General features: G+C 37.8%; 2 protein-coding genes across 2 annotated transcripts in view; both read right to left on the reverse strand.

Moving 5' to 3' along the window:
- Positions 1-200: 200 nt before the first annotated feature.
- On the reverse strand, positions 201-7,163 carry LOC131344495 (neurexophilin-1). The gene is made up of 2 exons (XM_058376835.1): positions 7,075-7,163; positions 201-1,370 (listed from the first exon to the last, which is right to left on the reverse strand). Exons 1-2 carry the CDS (start codon positions 7,123-7,125, stop codon positions 750-752), a joined length of 672 nt encoding a protein of 223 aa, XP_058232818.1. The 5' UTR covers positions 7,126-7,163; the 3' UTR covers positions 201-749.
- A 3,071-nt stretch (positions 7,164-10,234) lies between these two features.
- thsd7ab (thrombospondin, type I, domain containing 7Ab) overlaps positions 10,235-20,241 on the reverse strand; it is a 125,054-nt gene continuing 115,047 nt past the window's right edge. The window contains exons 24-29 of the mRNA XM_058377051.1: positions 19,124-19,204; positions 17,700-17,782; positions 16,733-16,946; positions 15,190-15,277; positions 14,770-15,003; positions 10,235-13,338 (exon numbers count right to left, since the gene is read on the reverse strand). Coding sequence (XP_058233034.1) covers positions 14,868-15,003; positions 15,190-15,277; positions 16,733-16,946; positions 17,700-17,782; positions 19,124-19,204 — 602 coding nt within the window. The 3' untranslated portion in view covers positions 10,235-13,338; positions 14,770-14,867. The remainder of the gene's footprint in view (positions 13,339-14,769; positions 15,004-15,189; positions 15,278-16,732; positions 16,947-17,699; positions 17,783-19,123; positions 19,205-20,241) is intronic.

A 20,241-nucleotide genomic window follows, 5' to 3' on the forward strand; every position in this document is an offset into this window, starting at 1 on the left:
TTCTCGATCACATGCTGTATTTTGGATATAGTTTGAACTTCCAGAGGGTTTTAGGCATCAAGAGACAATATGCTGACCACAGACTTCAGGAATGCAGGAGGTGTAACATTACAATTAAAGATTATATCTAGAAGTTTGTTTGCTAGCAAAACAGCTAGCTAGCATGCTAGTTAAAACGTTTTTGAATGACTAAGATGACTACAGGAAACAACGATGTCACACGGAAATGATTTAAAATCCATTTTTATTCAGTTTTGAAGTTGATAACGGTTTCAGTTGTTTACTCAGGAACATAAACGCATTGCCCTACTGAATATCTACATCCCTTTACTGCGTGTTATGACTGTGGCTGGGTCAGCTCTCTCAGGTCAGTAGTCGAGGCGCTGATCAGGGAGTTGGACATTTTAAGAGCTGTCTCTCTCAATCTCTCAATGCACTGCAACGTGCACTCGGGGAAGAAATTCCACAATACACGGCACAAACCAGCCCACATCGATGCTCACTCATAATGTTCCCTTAGTGGAAATGATGTCATGTTTTCTCATGCGTCTCAACTTTTGATCTTTTTTAATAAGGATAAAGGATGTATGAAATGTACATGCTCAAATATTTGAAATGAATCAAATCATAACTTTTTGACCTGGAGCAGAAGCTGTCCCGTGTACAGCAGCACCTAGAATCACTAAACACTCACAGATACTGAGTTTCCCTTCCCTAGCTACACTAGACTAGACTCTGTGACGGAGGGATCATCCAGATCGGAAGTACGGGGTGTCGCTGTAATAGTTATAATCCGGACAGACTTTCTGCAGCAGGTTGTAGTCCACGCTGCGGAAGGACACGTACACGCAGATGACCTTGAACGGTTTGGAACACAGCCACGCCACGTGACTCTGTGTGTGCTGATGCTCGCAGCTCTGTGAGGGATCGTAGCTGCACCGCATGCCCCTCTTGCTCTGCTCCACCTTCTCCGACTCCACCCTGCAGTTGAACAGCTTCGACTCCACCGATTCCGTCACCTCTTCCCGTGCCGACCTGAACTCCACCGTCTTGCTGGACGGCGTTAACCCGATGCTGACGTTCCCGACGCCGGTGCTGTTACACAGGAAGTGGATGCTGAACGTTCCATTTCCGTGGTCAACGATCTTGCCTTTGATGAGAAGGTCCAGCGCGGCAGATTTCACACTGCAGTGGAAGTCTCCCCATCCGAACATCTTCCTCAGTTTCCCGGTTTTGAAATTCGAAGCCGGACGTCTTTTAGCTTGCTGATTGGCCAGGTGCAGGCCCACGTAGTCCTTGAACCAGTCCTCAACCTCAATATACGACTCATGACCTTGCTGAAGGTCAGGATGTCCTTCAACCGGGATAGTCTGTCAGGGAAACAATAAAAGACACAGTGTTGTATTATCCGGTGCTGGAATGTGATTGGTCAGTTTTGTATAACTTGTATTAAACAGTTTTGAATGTCTCTGTGTCTCTTTATTTTTCTGCAGACATTTACACACTCCTTCATTTTTCTATTTAAGGAAAATGGATTGGATACCCACCAACCAACCCATCCACAGACAGCTTCTGTTCTGATTTAATAAAAACTCTGAGACATAGGCTCTGGGAATGAGGATGAGGACGAAGACGAGGGCGCTATGACAGCATGTGTGTCTCATGTAAGTGAGACGATTTATTACTTATCCCATAGATCAATAATCCAAATATTACAGCTTGTCACTTATCTTCAGCTAGATTGAGGTCAGATACGAGTCAGATAGAGGACAATGCTGGGAGGTCAACATGCGTCCCAGACTCCATTACACCTGCAGCGTAATGTGTGTGTGTGTGTGTTTCGTTTAAAGTTACACTGAATGTTTCAGTCTTTCGACCTGGAGGCAAGTACTTTCATTAAATTCTCCCCAGAGGACAAATGAAGAGTGTGTGAATGTGACACATGCGGTTCATAAAGCTTTATAACTGGACTCAGCATCGTTTATTGAGGCTCGTCCTGTGAAACGAGTTCCACTTCTCACGAAACGTTAAAGCAGCTATAAACAATCACCAGACTCATTTTCTCTCTCTCTTGAATTTCACAGATGTTCCCCCTCATTAAATGGAGCTATAAACAGATAAAAAGTATGAAATAAAATAATAAAAATGAAAGTGTGATCCTTGACACATTCCTGAGCTTTAAGAGGAACAAAACACTTCACAGACTTGTACTTTTTCTCCATCCCTACTTCTCTCTTTGTTTTTTCCTCTCTGTCTGTCTGTCTGTCTGTCTGTCTCTCTCTCTCTCTCTCTCTCTCTCTCTCTCTCTCTCTCCTTTCCCATTGCTCTCTCCCTTGCTCCTTGTGCTGACTCTTATTCTCACTCTCTCTCTTTTGTCCTCTCTCTCTCTCTCTCTCTCTCTCTCTCTCTCTCTCTCTCTCTCTCTCTCTATCTTTTTCTTGTGTTTCTCTCTCTCTCTTTCTCTGTCTCTCTCTCTCTCTCTCTCTCTCTCTCTCCCCCCCTCTCCCTCCCCTCTCTTCCTCCCCCCTTCCTCTCTTTTAATTTGAATAAATGTTTCTGCCAGAGAGATTAATGTAAAATAAAACCCTCAGGACAGAGCAGAGAGGAACAGCGCAGTGTTTCAGCCCCCTGTGGATGTCCTTTAATGAGATCATTTACACACAATTAACAAAAAAAATCATAGACTGTCTCTTTTCTCTCTCTCTCTCTCTCTCTCTCTCTCTCTCTCTGTCTTATGCGTCCCTGTAAAATGCTCGGCTCTCTCGCTATAGCGCGGTGACACGCAATTAAGTTTCCGGAGTTAAATGAGATTTCCTCCGAGCTGTGTTTCAGATTTTTAATGTCACTTCGTTGAAACACTCTGAAACACGTACTCACAAATCATTACCTCTTTATTTCACCTTTAATTCAGGATCATTTCTGTTGGGAAAACATTTTCCTTATTTGGTTTGTTCTAAGCGTTCTAGAAACATCCCACTTCAATTCTTCTGATTTCTGGTTACTTTATTGGGTTCTACATTCCCTAAAACCTTTTTTATTGTTAAGAGTGCCCTTTATAGGGGCAGTGGTGGCTCAAGTGGTCAAGGCTCTGGGTTGCTGATCGGGGTTTATGCCCCCAGCACCGCCAAGCTCCACTGTTGGGCAATTGAGCAAGGCCCTTAACCCTCTCTGCTCCAGGGGCACTGTATCATAGCTGCCCCTGCTCTCTGCCCCCCAACTTCCTCAGCCGGGAAATTCCACTGTGCTGTAATGTGTGTGTGGTGATAATAAAGGCTTCATGCCCTCAGTTCTTCTTATTATTATTTTCAAACAAATATTCTCAAGGGCTCTTCAGTATGCTTCCTTGAAAAGGTTCTCAAATGTTCTATGTAGAAGTTTGCAAAAGAAGGTTTCACCTTCAGTATAGAACCAATCCAGAGAACCCTGTTCTGTGAGTGTGTATATCTGTTGTTTGTGTATTTGTTGACTTCTGAATTAAAGAGGATTATAATCAGTCGTAAAGCTGCATGCTGGGAGGTCCTACAACACACACATACACACACACACACACACACACACACACACACAGCTGGAATGATGTTGGAGTGTGACATGCGGCTGTCAGCACTGAAAATGATGGCCGGTTCTCACGTTCAGGTTTATTTTTGTCTCGCTTCAACTTTCTGTTGAAATCTTGATGTAAAAAAAAAGAAAATAGAAAGAAAGAAAAAGAAGGAAAAGTTCTAAATGTTCCTTTGTGAAAAGAACCCAAATATCATGTGTTCCACATTTCAAATGTTTGCCTTAATGTATTTTCAGTCTGGAAATAGCATTTTCTCTCATGTCAGTGTGCTTAAAAAATAAAGGTTCCTCAATGGTTCTTTGTCAGAGTGGAGGGTTCTGTGAAGAACCTTTGACATCCATGGAATGTTTCCATCCATCAATCCATCCATCCATCCATCCATCCATCCATCCATCCATTTTTACATAATGGACATACAGCAACATCGTCTGTACTTAGAACCGCATCCAAAAAGGTTCTTCAAGAGATGTTTTGGATTATAAGACTTCAAAAACGTCAGACGTCATTGGAATCCATTTTGCTACTAAATCACTGTTATAGGGTTCTACATAGAGCCTTGAAAGTTTCTCCAAGATTTAACCTTATAATGTAGTGTAGCATATATTTTTTTCATGATCAGACCCACATACTAAGGGCATCTTAAAGGAGAAGTTCACTTCCAAAACAAAAATTTACTTAAAAGCTCACCCCCTGGTCATCCATATAGTGGACTTCATATAATGAGGGTCTTATCTGGCCAAACCATCGGTCATTTTCTTAGAAAAATTAAAAATTGTATACTTTTTAACCACAAAAGCTGGTCTAGCACTAGCTCTGGGATGCGCATCCCAGCACTACGTACTACGTAATCACGTTGAAAGGTCTCATGTAGTAGGCGGAGCTACAGACCCAGTGTTTACTAAGCGGACGTGCAAAGAGCGAGGAAGTGCAAATAAGTCCAACACACTTTACTAACAAAAAGGTACATATAACTTTGTGTCATTCCACATGCAACAACTTCGGAGCGCTCCTCCTTCTCCACACTAGTAAACACCGGGTCTGTAGCTCCGCCTGCGTCACGCGTGACCTTTCGACGTGATTATGTAGTACGTAGTGTCGTGGACGCGCATCCCAGAGCTAGCGCTAGACGAGCTGTTGTGGTTAAAAAGTATACAATTTTTTATTTTTCTAAGAAAATGACCAATGGTTTGTCTAGATAAGAGTCTTCTTCCTGGATGGGATCGAGGTTTCGAGCTCTTAAACTGCATTCTGGAAGTTCAGACTCACGGGCACCACTGAAGTGGAGAAAAATCCTGAAATGTTTTCATCAAAAAATATAATTTCTTTACGACTGAAGAAAGAAAGACATGAACATCCCGGAGGACCAGGGGGTGAGGAAATTATCTGTAGATTTTTGTTCTGGAAGTGAACTTCTCCTTTAAAGGGATCTTTGGTAAGTTAAGGTCATTTATGGGTTACAAGCTATATAAAAACTTCTGAACAACTGAAAAAAAGAGTTAGCTTATAGAGTTAACCTTATACTATAGTACAACAATTTCTATACACAGAACCAAATTCAAAAGAGGTATTTCACGTGATTTTTGATGAGTTAGCGGTTCTCTGTTTTTAAAAAAGTATTCAGAATCCTTTCTGATAGACACACAAGGTTCCACATAGAACCCTAAGTGCCAGGAAGAACCAAAAAAGCCCCCCCCCCAATGCCATAAAGAATATCTTTACAGTCTAAGGAAGCTTTTTCAATTACTTTAGTGCAATTGATGCATTCTGTGGATCGTTAAACCATATACCCCATATACCCAAGAACCATTTGTTCCTTTAAGAGAAAACTCTTAAAGGTTCTACATAAAAGCCTTCACGACTTTCAGATGGAACCTCTTTAGGAAGCTAAGCGCTGGTAAATCTCCCTGTGAGAACCCTGGGTACCAAACAATATAACCTCAACACATTATTACCATGCTGACCAGCTGCAGCAAAGAGGCCGGTTCTGGATTTTTGATCATAGAACCATAATTCGTCAAATCCTCAACAAAACAGGATCACTCTCGCTCGTTAGAATTCCTACCAGAGCTCAAACTCATTATTGAGGAATGTTTAATGGAATTTTGCGGAATTTCAGAGGATTTGTTCGGGTTTCAGCAAGGACGACCAACATGTTCACATTTACACTTTAAAAGGTGTTAACTCTTTCAGGGTCGGAGTTCTGCGTGTTCTCTCGCTCTGATTAGAGAGAGATGGATCAATGGAGAGGCGGAGCTCAGAGCCGAGTCTCCGCACACGGTGCCCAAGGAGGCGAGGGATGAGCTGAGAGCATCACAGAACCTCATCTTCATGATCATCATCATCATCATCATTATTATCTTACACAAACCACCACATTCTACTCAGAATAATTTTTAATGAGTTCTCAGAGTTTTGACAGAGAAGCGCTGTGTTGCAGGGTTCCACATAGAACCTTCAACCTTCTTTGTTTCTCAGCTGAAGTGTTAAATGTGGAAAGAGAGAGAGAGAGAGAGAGAGAGAGAGAGAGAGAGAACAAAGTAATGGCAGATATCTCAGGCGTGTCCTTAAAAAAGATTTATATTATATTTAATCATCTGGTAAATATTTTATCCAAAAAATAATTAATAAAATATTTAATATAAGTATATATAATATAAATTAAAAAAAATTAAGTGAAAATTTTACAAGTGAAAGTAGCAATAATATGATTCTATACAGCTAAAGAGGACACAAAATATAATATAATATAATATAATATAATATAATATAATATAATATAATATAATATAATATAATATAATATAATATAATATAATATAATATAATATAATATAATATATAGGATCATGTTATACACGAATAGTATTTTTGCTGTTGAAAATTACTTATGTTTACTTTTAAAGAAACATTCTTCTTATTATAATGATTTATTTTTAATAATTTGTTCATTTTATTTTGCAGAATTTGTACAATAAAAATAAACATGATCCAATCCAAATAAGATTAAAGCTGGGAGTCGGAGCTATAGTGATAGATGACACTAAAAATATGATTTAGAGATTGAGCTTCTCTCAAATAATAGAAAAGGAAATAGTGTGAGATCAATTTTTAAAGAAAAAATAAAAATCTGAGAGTTTCTACACCACACTGATAAAATACTGAAGATTGAACACAATTCTTTAAAAACAATTCAGAAAAATACAACATTATTGCAAACTTATATATAAATCTTAAGAATGTATAAAGTTTAATAATATCAATTTTATTTTATTTTAAATATAATTTTAATCTGTACCCTAAAGTGACTTATTTGCATAATCGTTATACATTTTTAATTCATAAAAACAAATCAGAACAAATCGACTATATATCACACTTGCAGTTTAGATCTTTATGTAAATTCTGTCTCTTATCATCGCTGTATACGAGATTACAGCAGAGCTGATTCTGAAATAAACACTAAAACATAAAAAAGAAAAGCAAATCTAATATAAAAAATATAAACTTCTCACCTGGTATAGAGCAGGAATACTGATCCACAGCAGGATGCAAGCGGAGAACATCCTGGAACACACACCAACTTTACCTCTCACCCTCTTCACACGCGCACGGATACAGACAGACTGAAACACACACACACTCTCACACACACACACACACACATACCAGGGAAAATTCCACATGAACACATGATTTGTGCGCATCTGTATGTGTGTGTGTGTGTCTGTGTGAGAGAGAGAGAGAGAGAGAGAGACAGAGAGAGAGAGAGAGAGAGAGAGAGAGAGAGAGAGAGAGAGAGAGAGTAATTGACAGAGAGAGAGAGAGAGAGATTGAGAGAGGATGTGTGAGAGGAATCACAGCACAGCTGGAGTAAAGGTAAACAATTAACAGATGTTAATGGCTCATTAAGGGTTGCCACCCACTAGATTTTCCACCCAGATGGGTTATTTTTATTATATTAAATGTGGAATCAGTGGATTTGAAAACAAATTGTGTGTTTTAAATTATTCTGTTTGTAGTGTTGGTGCTATTTTAGGTTTAAGGTGATAGGGGATTAACCCGTGAATCTGGCAACCCTGACAAGTGTGATTTTACACAGATAGATAGATAGATAGATAGATAGATAGATAGATAGATAGATAGATAGATAGATAGATAGATAGATAGACATCTACACAGATAGATAGATAGATAGATAGATAGATAGATAGATAGATAGATAGATAGATAGATAGATAGATAGATAGATAGATAGACATCTACACAGATAGATAGATAGATAGATAGATAGATAGATAGATAGATAGATAGATAGATAGATAGATAGATAGATAGATAGATAGACATCTACACAGATAGATAGATAGATAGATAGATAGATAGATAGATAGATAGATAGATAGACATCTACACAGATAGATAGATAGATAGATAGATAGATAGATAGATAGATAGATAGATAGATAGATAGATAGATAGATAGATAGATAGATAGATAGACAGACATCTACACAGATAGATAGATAGATAGATAGATAGATAGATAGATAGATAGATAGATAGATAGATAGATAGATAGATAGATAGATAGACATCTACATAGATAGATAGATAGATAGATAGATAGATAGATAGATAGATAGATAGATAGATAGATAGATAGATAGATAGACATCTACACAGATAGATAGATAGATAGATAGATAGATAGATAGATAGATAGATAGATAGATAGATAGATAGATAGATAGATAGATAGATAGACAGACAGACATCATATCAGGGTTTAAAAGTAAACCTAATTGTCTCTGAGACCCTCTAGTGGTTGGCTGCAGTATCAGTTTTAGCCCTGTCCTTTCCCATGTTAGTGAATAGGAAATAAGTTTAGCTCCACTCATTATTTTGAGGAAGAGTGTTCTGTCATGTTTAAAGCTGGATGATAAATAAAAGAACCTGAAGCTCTTGACAGTTGTGTAGAGTTTCTGAAGTCTAAGCTACAGCAGCTTGTTGTACTGACACTCTAATTAGCAGACTAGATAACGCTGGTTGGGGAAATCACTAAAGAGGCGATTAGTTGATGACACTTTGCTGATTATTCAGACATTTTAATGAAGGTGCATTCATCCTGCAAGGTCCAGGTCCTGATGAGGCACTGAGGGTTTCCAAACTGGTGCACTTTGGGGGTGGTGGTAGCTCAAGTGCTTAAGGCTCTGGGTCGTTGATTAGAATATCAGGGTTCAAGCCCCAGCACTGCCAAACTGCCACCACTGGGCCCTTGAGCAAGGCCCCCAACCCACCCTGCTCCAGGGGCGCTGCATCATGGCTGACCCTGTGCTCTGACCCCAATCCCCAAGGATGAGATATGTGAAGAAAGAATTTCACTGTGCAGTAATGCATACAATATGTGACAAACAAAGGCTACTTAACTTATTTTCTTTCTTTTTTTTAATAAAAAACATGGGTAACTTTATCATACTGCACCACACTTTTCCTATACCAGCACAGTTTATTCCGTTAAGGCTGTAAACTATCTCTAGTAATAAGTACATGCAGGACCACCCCTTTCCTTGCCCCCATTTCATACTAGCAATGGTATGACCCATTACACCTAAAGTCTTGTGTGATGGAGCACACCTTGCTCTTCACTTGGACCTAGTACACACACCATTAGTTTATTTTACTTAAGTTTTTGAGTCTGTGGGGTGTTTTGGGGGTATGAGGGCTCCATTTTCTCCCAACTTGATGATTGGGTAACATTGCTGTGATTGACAAGGAAAAGAGAGTAAGCCCCTCCCACTGTGAGAGAATGGACAATGGGTGTTTTGGGATATGAGGGGTGGATCTGCCCTCCATTTTCTCCCCAGCTGTTTTGGCTTTACCTTCTAACTCACTCTATTACATTACAAATAACATGGGCTTTAAACTCACCGATATTAACTGACATACTCAGGAAGCCCCACCCCTTTCCCCACCCCCATTTCATACTAGTAATACTAGTATTACCCATGACCCCTAAAGCCTTGCTCTTCACTTGGATCTAGTTCACACACCATTAGCTTATTTGAGTACGTTCTGTGTCTGTTGGGGGTTTTGGGGTATGAGGGGTGGATCTGACCTCCATTTTCTCCTCAGTTGGTTTGGTTTTACCCTCTAACTCACTCCATTACATTACAAATAACTAATAAGTGGGTGAGGGTGGAGAAACAACACTCTGAGGAAAGTGCTATCTGCCCGCTTCCACATACATGAGCTCACACCTGCTCATGATAGGGTAGCATTGCTGTGATTGACAAGGAAAAGAGAGTAAGCCCCTCCCACTGTGAGAGAATGGGCAATGGGTGTTTTGGAGTATGAGGGGTGGATCTGCTCTTCATTTTCTCCCCAGTTGGTTTGGTTTTACCCTCTAACTTAATCCATGACATGAATAACAAGTGGAAAAACTACACTCTGAGGAAGTGTTATCTGCCCTCTTCCACATACATGAGCTTATGATCGGCTAGCATTGCTGTGATTGACAAGGAAAAGAGAGAAAGCCCCTCCCACTGCAAGAGTATGGCCAGTTTTGTTCTGTGCCATCGTCGCTCTTCTCCGTTCCCCGGGGTGACTTCAGTCCAGAACACTGGAGAAAATTTTTTTTAGAACAATAATGAAATAATTCCCAGATGCTTATTTCTCATTTCAGTTGTTTTTTAATCAATGAATAACAAATAAACCCAAATAAAGACACTTTTTCTTTAAAATCCCAGACTGTCTCTGACTTCACTAAACCGAACCGAACCAAATCAAACCACAGCAAGTGTCTCCACCACACACACACACACACACACACACACACACTTTCCTTTATTCACCTTCAATTCCTCAGATACAGAAACAGTACAAAAGAAAAAGCACTAAACCTTGTTTCAATGTCTAACATAAACACAGATCAGATCCCACCGCTTTTACACACGTCATCATTTTCGCCGTTTCCCCAAAAGATGAAATACACACTTCATCAATATGAAATAAAAAAAAATCATCGAATCGTTATTTACACATCACATCACCCAAAGCGAAAATCCACGCTTCATCAGCCGCCCTGAGGGCCGAGTCTCGAACGGCTTCAGCTTCAGAGATAATAAACGAGGACAAACAAACAAACAAAAAAATAACTGAAGCAAAAAAAATGTTCACACTTACACGTAATAACAGTGTATGTCTATTATTCATTCATGAACCGGGCTTTTAAGAACGCATAAAATTGTTTCAAATGTCATTTAGCCATCAGACAATGAACATTTCTAGAAGTATAGAGCAAGTTACCTTTAATATAATATAGACGCTTCTTTTCTTCGTAATGTTACAGATTTAAAGCAGCAATTTGTGACGTCATCTATATATAATTTACATAAAACTTTTTTATTTATTTATTTTTTTTTAAAAATTCTATCGATACCCGCTTTTTGTCATTAAACATCGAACTACTGTTATATAGCGATCGTACGTTGTCTTTGGGGTGATATTCAGTAACACTTTCTTATGAAGGTCATATTCTAATGCTATGAATACAGTCATAACGTGATAATGCATCATGAGAAAGCAAGATGGAAAGGAATGGCAGTGATTATCAATTATACGAGAACACATTAAATAGCATTATTATAGTGTTTATAACATGTTACAAGGCCTAGGTTCAGTCCCATAAGTACGATGAGTATGAAGGAGATTCAGATAACGTAATGTCAGATAATGTAAGTCAGATAATGTAAGGTGGGAAAACATCGCTGTGATGTCTAAAAACAGAGTGAGAGACTGTGGTGATTTTTCAAGAGCAGGTTAGAATTTATTTTCGTGTATAAAATGTTGTGCTGTCGGGTGTCATTAAGTCTTCATAAACACACTGGCTTTTAATGTCAAACGTTCAGCAAAGTGAGCTGTGATCACATTAATCACCTATTATTATTATTATTATTATTATTATTATTATTATTATTGTTGTTGTTAGTGTAATTATTATTATTATTATTATTATTATTATTATTATTATTATTATTATTAATTACATAACAGACTGGATTGCATTGCATTTTTTTTTTTTGCTTGGATTGATTTTTCATTTTAAATATTTATACTTCATACGTTTATTTCTATTTTATTCCCAGTGTAAACCTTTTTTTGTGTGTATTTTTTACCTGAATTGTTTTTTTTTTTTACCTTTTTTTAAAAATAAATAAATAAATAAATAAATAAATAAAAGTCATTACTTTAAACAAAATACTGACTAATCCTCATGTTTTCAGTGACAGTGAAGAAAAAAATATCAGAAAATCATAGATATTATAGCCCAAATATATAATCATTCATATGTTCTACTAATGCAGCAAATACAGGGAAAGATATTTTAAATAAAAAAAATGTTTATTAATTTATTAAATCCAAATGCAATAAGAATTGTATAGCATGAAATGTAAAAAAATAAAAAAATAAAAACAGGTTTTTTTTTTGTTTTTGTTATATGATTTCCTGATCATCTTTCTTGTACAATTCATTCCAAGAAAAAATAAAATAAAATAAATAAATAAATAATAATTCCAACCTGGTCTCAAATTGCCATATAAACAGTGCAGCTTTAGTGTTGGAAACTCTCTCTATATAATAATGCATTATCAAGTGTATTTTCATCATTTATTATCGCATCACATGATACAAATGTGTTCATAAGACCTTCATAGAAAGTGTTACTACATATTGTTTTTTTTTTTAAGTAATTTTTTTAATAGCTCTGTATATAAGCCAAATATAACAAGTAATTAATTATATGTTACTTATTATATTATTTATAATTATTTTATTATATTTTATACATTTCTTCGCACAATAAGGCAGAAACTGCAGGGTTCAAAATAAATAAATAAATAAATAAATAAATAAATTTATCACACCATCACACTCTCACAGATGAGCTGAAGGAAAAGTACGGAGAAAATATTCAGGATAAACACGATGAGAAGAAAAAATGGACACATCCAACGATCTATCGATGCACAAGTGATTGGAAAAAAACCCCAAGCAAATCAAGTGTTTAGGTTCGAAAAATCCGAGAATTCTCATCTTCGATCCACTTTTTTATTTTTATTTTTCTTTCCTTTCTTTTTTCTCCTCCCGAATCCGATAAACCCTGACTCGAATGCATATCATGCTGCACTAATATAGTGCAATAACGTGGAAATGAGGAGAAGAGAGAACGCAGGACGCAGGGCGACTCCTCCTTCCACAGAAAGGCTGAAATTCACAATGAGAAGTTTGTTTCGAAGTCCATAAAACATCCAATTGACTCGTGAATCGTTTTAAAGATTTGTTTTTCTCTTGTCAGGATTTGATTCCGTGTGTCGATTCATCTGATGGAAAAAAAAAAACGTCCAGACGTCCAGGGAACAAACGCGCGAGGACGTGACGTCATTTGTTTCTGAAAAGAAAATGTGTGTGTGTGTGTGTGTGTGTGTGTGTGTCAGTCTTGTTGCAGGTACATTTTTTGTTTAGCTTAGCTGCAAAAACAGTTTGATTCATGGTTCAAATTTCTGCTTGTTTCTTCAATTAAGCGTAATTAATAAATTAATAAAGACTTGATTAATAGCAGTTTGGTTAAGCATTTCTGAGTGTGTGTGTGTGTGTGTGTGTGTGTGTGAGAGAGAGAGAGAGATCAGGGCTACATGTCAGCATCGCCATCGTACGCCAAAGTCAGGGGCTTCAGCCTGTTGTTGTTTTGTCGTCGTTGTGGTTTCTTTGGCTTTTTGCTGAAGATAAATAATCAGAGATATAAACCTCGTTAGCTCACAGGACACGGACTTTACGACAGAACAAACAGGAATCTACGTAGAGCAGTGGATTATGGGAAATGAGATGACCGGAAATGGATGGAAGAACAGGCCGTGCCACTAGAAAAAAAAACTAACTATAAAGCCATGCAAAAGCTAAACAAACGGAAAAAAAGTAACATGTTCGACTGTCTGAAGGTCATATTCGTTCTTATCATGTTCATAAGGCATTACAAACAAAATTGTAATGAATGAAGAGGCATTACATGCTACGGCTATCTGTTCTGTGCATAGCGAATTGTTATCGTGATTCATTATTCTTTATAACGCATTATAACACCAATTCTGAGGAAACGCTGTTACTGGCGATATAACGAGTTATAAACACAGCTTATAATGCAATGTCAATTTATAAAATTCATAAGCAAACTGCAATTCCTTTGAAGAAACATGTCTAATGATGTGTGTAAAGCCTTCAGAGCTCATTTGGACATGTCTTTAAAGGATTCCTAGCTTATTACGCATTATGTATAATGACATGTATAGTAACATGTCATAATGCATTCGTAAGGCGTTTTATACATTCGTGTCATCGTTTATGGAAAGCTATTATAACTTCTCTTATAACTAAAATTCTATATAGCATAGAACTTAAGCATTATTTATGATGCATTTTTAGAGATGTTAAAAGAATGCATTATTAAGAGTGCTTATAACCACCATTATAGCATCTCATAAGGCACTATGCAAAAAAAGTCTTGTTATGAACACTACTTGCATCGCATCATATTAATAATTCTTTTAAATGTATTATAAAATAGCTATAAAGTGCAATGCATTTGATTTAACAACGTGTGCAGGCTTATGAATGCATTATAACGTGCTATGAGCATGCTCGTAGTGTATTATAGATATGAGCTTCATGGAAGATTTTTTTCCACAATGCTGAAAAATTTATAAAGGGCTTATGAACGGATGAAAGAAGGATGCCCTCAATTTAAATAGTGTATCAGATCTGCAGTTATAATATGATTATGAAGCACTATGAATGCCTTATGTCATGAATGGGCAAAAGTGCAAAACACTTTGCAATATGTAAGTAAATAAATGCAGTAATAATGAATATTTCATAGAAATTGCAATAAAGCATCTGACTGATGATTGCTTTATAAATGATTAATGCAACCTTTATGAACGTGTTATATAGAGGATATGTAGGTTAAAAAGGTTAAAATGTAAGTAAACTTTTGCTGGAAGAGCAAAAGCATGCCTCAATATGACAGATTATTCCTTTTGGCCAAATATTATTATATTTAGATTAAATAAAGCAAACCAGATGTTCTGAAGCCCGGCTACTGAAAACCGCATACATTTATTTAGTGACAGAGACACAGCAGAGCTGTAATGTACCTCTGCAGGCTGGGAGGGAAGCAGAACCGCATACACACAGGCACTGGGGTCAAAAGGTCAGGAGGTCGAAAAAGATCAGGAGGTCAGGGGAGCGAACCCTAACCATCACTGCACTCAGGCTGCTGGCATTCAGGGTAGGTGAAGGTGAGCTCGTGAGCGTCGCGGCCCATCCACACCGCCGCACAGCTGGCAGAGTCGAGCGTGGCCCGAGAGCGGCGCATGGCGCAGTAACTGCTGCTCGGGGAAGCGGAAAAAAATCAACAAGGGGCAAAGAGGGCGGGAAAAATAAAAACAAAATGTATGAGAACTGAAGAATGAAGAGGATGAGGATGATGATGATGAAAAGAAGGAGGAGGAAGAAGAGGAGGAGGAGGATTGATGAAGGGTTTGGGCAGATACTATCATCTCACTGTCACTTACCACGCTAAGTAGACCATGGACACTATAAAGACCAGGAGCACAAACACTCCGGCCGCCACGCCGTAAACCCACGTCTTCAGTCTGCCGTCTGTGACGAGACGAACACGAGCAGTTACGACATCACAATACTGCTCTATGTCACTTTGATGTTTACTAGGCTGTGACACTTTATTACAACGGCAATACAATACGACATCAAGTTGACTTTACTGCGACTTGTTACATTATTATGCTACTTTATTGTCATATGTCACACTACGTGCTATAGCGCTTTAATGCACTATGACACTTTACCACACTATGACACTTTAGCCCACTATGCTGCTTCGTTGCACTATGCCATTTCAGCGCCGACTTTTACACGCATCATCACAAATAACTGCACTATGATTCACTGACATTTTGCTGACATTGTATCTCATTATGATGCTCTATTCCACTAACGACATTTTACCGCATGATGATGCTTTATTACACTATGACATGAGCACAATATGACATTTCACTGTGTTATGATGCCTTATTGAACTATAACTTTACTGCATTATGATGCTTTATTACACTATGAGGGTTAATTACACTACGACATGAACATGTTATGACATATAACTGCACTATGATACTTTATTACACTACAGTGCTTTATAAGGACTTAACCACAGTATGACATGCACTGTACTGCACTGTAATATAACGATTTAAATGACTAGGACTATAACACTAAATGACATTACTATACTAAATCCATGCTATGACTATGTTACTATAATGCTTTAATACACGATGACACTGCTGCCCTATGAAACCTAGTGGACTATACTTTATGGCATTATGACACATCCCACAACATTTACCTCACTATGACACTTTATCATACTATGATGCTTTATTACACAATGACCTTACCACACTATGAAATTTTAAGGCATTATCATTAATTATACTGTATTAGAACAATTGAAATTACTATGATTATAACACTAAACCACTATGACATTACTACATCATGCTATGACACTTATATTGTACTATAATACTTTATGACACTGTTACACTTTACCTCACTTTGACATTCTAATAGAATATAATACTTTATGGCGCTATGACCCTTTAATTCACGATGACACTCTTATAGAATATTATTATATAAAGTGACACCTTATGTCACTTTACTATGACACTTTACTATGTCACTATACTATGACACTTTAATTCACTATGACGCTCTAATGGAATATAATATTTTACAGCACTATGACCTTTTAATTCACTTTGACACTCTAATGAATAAATAAAAACTTTATGACACTTTACCTCACTATGACATTATAATGAGACAATTATAACACTTTAATGCACTGCCACATTTGTGATGCTTTACAGTGGTGAAAATAAGATCTTTATATTTTTTTATTTCATTTAATTTTTTTTATTTTATTTCTTTATTTAATTAAAAATATAATTTAATATAAATATAGTTGGCAGGACGCCACTTTACATTACTGTACAACACAGACATGTCCATTTGAAATGCCTGCTTTACCGGGTCCGAAGGGTTTGAGGTACCAGGTGCGGCCCGTGGGTCCCGGCCCGTCCGTGGTGGAGGCGGTGGGGTCGACGGCTCGGCTTGTCTTCACGTCTTCGTTTTTGCTCCCTGCTGTAGGAATCTCCAGCACTGGGATCTCAGCACACTGCTGCAGAAGACCTTCAGGAGACAGAACCTCGGTGTAGCCTTCCTCGCACACACACACAGCTTCCTGCAGAGGGCAGCAGAGACACATGCTAACTCACAGAAAATCACCTGATTCACACCACTGAAGGCTGACCACATAATCCTCCTAAATAAAGCCAATACGTTTTCCATGATAAGATATGTGTAAATATAAAATAAAATGTATGAACAGTATTAAATATATATTAAATTCCCTTTTTGATTTTGTTAGCAGTTTAAATGGAACCTGTCACCTTCAGAAAGTGTACCCTGATACGGGTTCTAATGGACGTCATTATAATAAGAATAAAATGTTGTTTTGCCCCAATACGCCAACACACGACTCAGCTAGTTAGTCTACTACAAGAAGACAAGCCCGATGGTGGAATCAGCATTAAGGTGTGAGACAGCTGGACAGACTAGAGCACTAAAGCACCGCCGCATCATTCTCTTTGGGTAAAGATGTAATCCCACTGCACTACTATCACCAGGGGATATTAGCAAGTGATTAGGGCCGGTATTATATTTAAACCTGGAGATTGCATATAAAGTTGAAGGAAATTTTCAAAATTGAAAGTCATGACTTGTAGTGTAGTGTTTTAGAAATGTATGCGCTCTATTCACACCTGAGTTAGCTTGCTAAGCTAGCATTAATGCTTACAGAGGCTACAAATGTACTACACAAATTTACGAGCCACGTCACGTGTTTTAGGACCTTATGTGATGCAATATCTCTCTTCATTTCAGCTCATTAGCGTCAAACACTATAAAAAACTTCCAAACCTACTCCTCATCTTACCTTAGAGCAGATGGATCGCGGCTTGTCACAGGACGGGACACACGGCTGCTCGGTCCCCGGGGCCAAAGTAGGGGGACATCCACCTGGAGGTCAAAATGGTCAGCTATGAAACTTTTAAAAATAGAGTCCCAAATGCAGCATTAATGAAAACTGAAGTAATTAGGGCTACGTGACTGCGCTGTGTTTGTGCTTGAGGCAGCCATCTATAAATGAAGTTCAAAATGCTAACACCGAACTGGAACCTTGAGTTTTAATAAATGTTAAAGGCTAATTATCCCTTTCCCTTTAATCCTGTGTAATTACTGCCACTTAAGCAGGACTCACTGTAGTTTTCACCCATTGACCCGATTTCGAACCTTTTATGTAACAACAACCTGGTAATAAGTGTTTTCTGAGCAGAATAACAAGTCGCTTTATTTAAGGTGCAAAATACAAAATTATTTCAATGCAAATGAATGAAGCGGCGTGATTTATTCCAGGAAGAGAGATTAATGTATGCACAAATTTCTGGCATTTAAATTCTAAGTGAATTACGTGAATTATGGCTTAATAAAATAATCCGAAAGTTTCTGGAAACGATGACCCTTCACACGCAATTTATCCCTGAGGTTCAGATTCTGGAAGATTCTTTAAGATCCGAACTCTTAAAGGGCAGATTTTGAGAATATTTAGCACACGCAAAAAAAAACGTTTAACGTAAATGAAGACATTTTCTAGCAGCCATGTGCTTTACTGCAGTCTTCAGGAACCGAGAATGAGTTATATTCATAAATGAATATGACGGAAGGACAGGTATTCACTTAGCAGAAGATGACAATCTTTCTCGTTCAGATTAAGCTTCACTTTTGTTCTTCTGGTAGTTTCTCTACGCTCCAAACTCACCACAGTTATTGAGAATATTTAGCACCTAGCAAAACCTGTTGAGAAGGTTTCCTCGCTTGACCTTGTGACACCTTTCATGCAATTATTCTTTGTAAATCTTTGCCACACACTGAAGCTAGACTTTCCTCCTGATTGAGCATCTTTGCCATGTTCCAGTCCACAGTGGAGGTTAATATGAAGCTCATATGAAAGTAGACACTCAGGACTTTAAGCCTTTTAGTGTTTTAGAAGGATTTCTGTTTTTCCATAGCTTACCAGAGGTGATATATTCATAGAAAAGTGTTTGTTTTTCCACACAAATGTTTGTATCTTCAAAGTAAATGTTGATATCAAACCCATTTCTGCTCTCTGAGATGCTCTGAGTGCTTGTTCATCTAATAAACCGCTGAAATTTCATCTTCAACCAGTAAAATTCTGTGTAAGTTTATCCATCAGAGGGAAAAAACACCCGTCTATAAACACACTGAAAGCCGACTGACTCATTTCGTATCAGACTCACAGCTGGAAAATCGTTCATTTGTTTCTCCCGAGGATCATCGTACCTGTGACGTTCATCCCGTCTGAGCGCTCACACCAGACGGAACGCGAGGCGCTCACCCACTTATAGTCGAAACACTCGCCGTCTGCAAACGAGAGAGAGGCCAAGGACATGCAAAAACACCGTGACGCAGTTATGCAGCACGGTAAATCAACAAGGCTTAAGTGATCTAATCCATCAAGGACCACCATAAAAGCGTATCCGCATGCATATTTATGAAGGCGGCCTACAGGATCTGTAATACGTGTAATATTCTACTGAACACATACTCAGAGAGAATCGACTGGATACATCTATCATCATCCTGGATTTGGGCCAGAAAAATAAATAAATAAATCACAGTAGTGGGTCTAAATAGCATTGATCATAAAGTAATGGACTTTTTTGTTTTTTTGCATTTATAAATCAGAATTAATGTATAGTTTATATATATAATCGATTATAATTAGAGATATTCACGGATAATATAAATGCTGTGCTGGAGAAATTACATCCCAGGACAAGCAGAGTCATTCCAGTGCTGGAAGAAAAGGTGCGCCCATCTGCCAAATGTTACAAGCCTTCACTTGCCCTGGAATTAATTAACAGATGGTGAAGAGCTATTTCCAGCACTGAGGTAAAGTGTCCCTGAGATTCAGGATGTTATTTTCCAGCAAACACCTCCTTACGTTCCACCGCTTCACTCAATAAAGCCGCTGCTAGGATACATAACATGCAGGTGAAACGCGGTAATAAACATACAGTATCTCAGGTAGGAACATGCTAATGTCATGAACAACTGGTGTGCTTCTGTGTGAGCGACTATTTTAAGCTGAGGTTACACGCTCACACAGAATAGTTTATAACCAGCAATGAGTGCGCTTTGAACATAGACGCTCTATGAACAGTCACAGTTCTAGAAAGAAAATAGTAGATAAAGGAGTATAGAACTTGTTAAGGATGAGGAGAGATGTGAGAAGAAAACTGTTATAAATGTATCTATTAACAGTTATAAATGTAGTGGGATGTGTTATAAACAATCTCTTATATGAGCAGTTATAAATAAATGATTTATTTGGTATTATAAATTGTAATAAACGTACAATAAATTGGGAGTTATTACTTGTTATAAAATATGAGGTC

Source organism: Hemibagrus wyckioides, linkage group LG23 (assembly GCF_019097595.1).
Source record: "Hemibagrus wyckioides isolate EC202008001 linkage group LG23, SWU_Hwy_1.0, whole genome shotgun sequence".
Lineage (NCBI taxonomy): Eukaryota > Metazoa > Chordata > Actinopteri > Siluriformes > Bagridae > Hemibagrus > Hemibagrus wyckioides.

Coding starts and splice junctions, on each gene's coding strand:
- LOC131344495 (XM_058376835.1), bottom strand. CDS start 7,125: ATGTTCTCCGCTTGCATCCTGCTGTGGATCAGTATTCCTGCTCTATAC. Junction 1,371..7,074: donor GTATTCCTGCTCTATACCAG/GTGAGAAGTTTA, acceptor TTTCCCTGACAG/ACTATCCCGGTTGAAGGACA.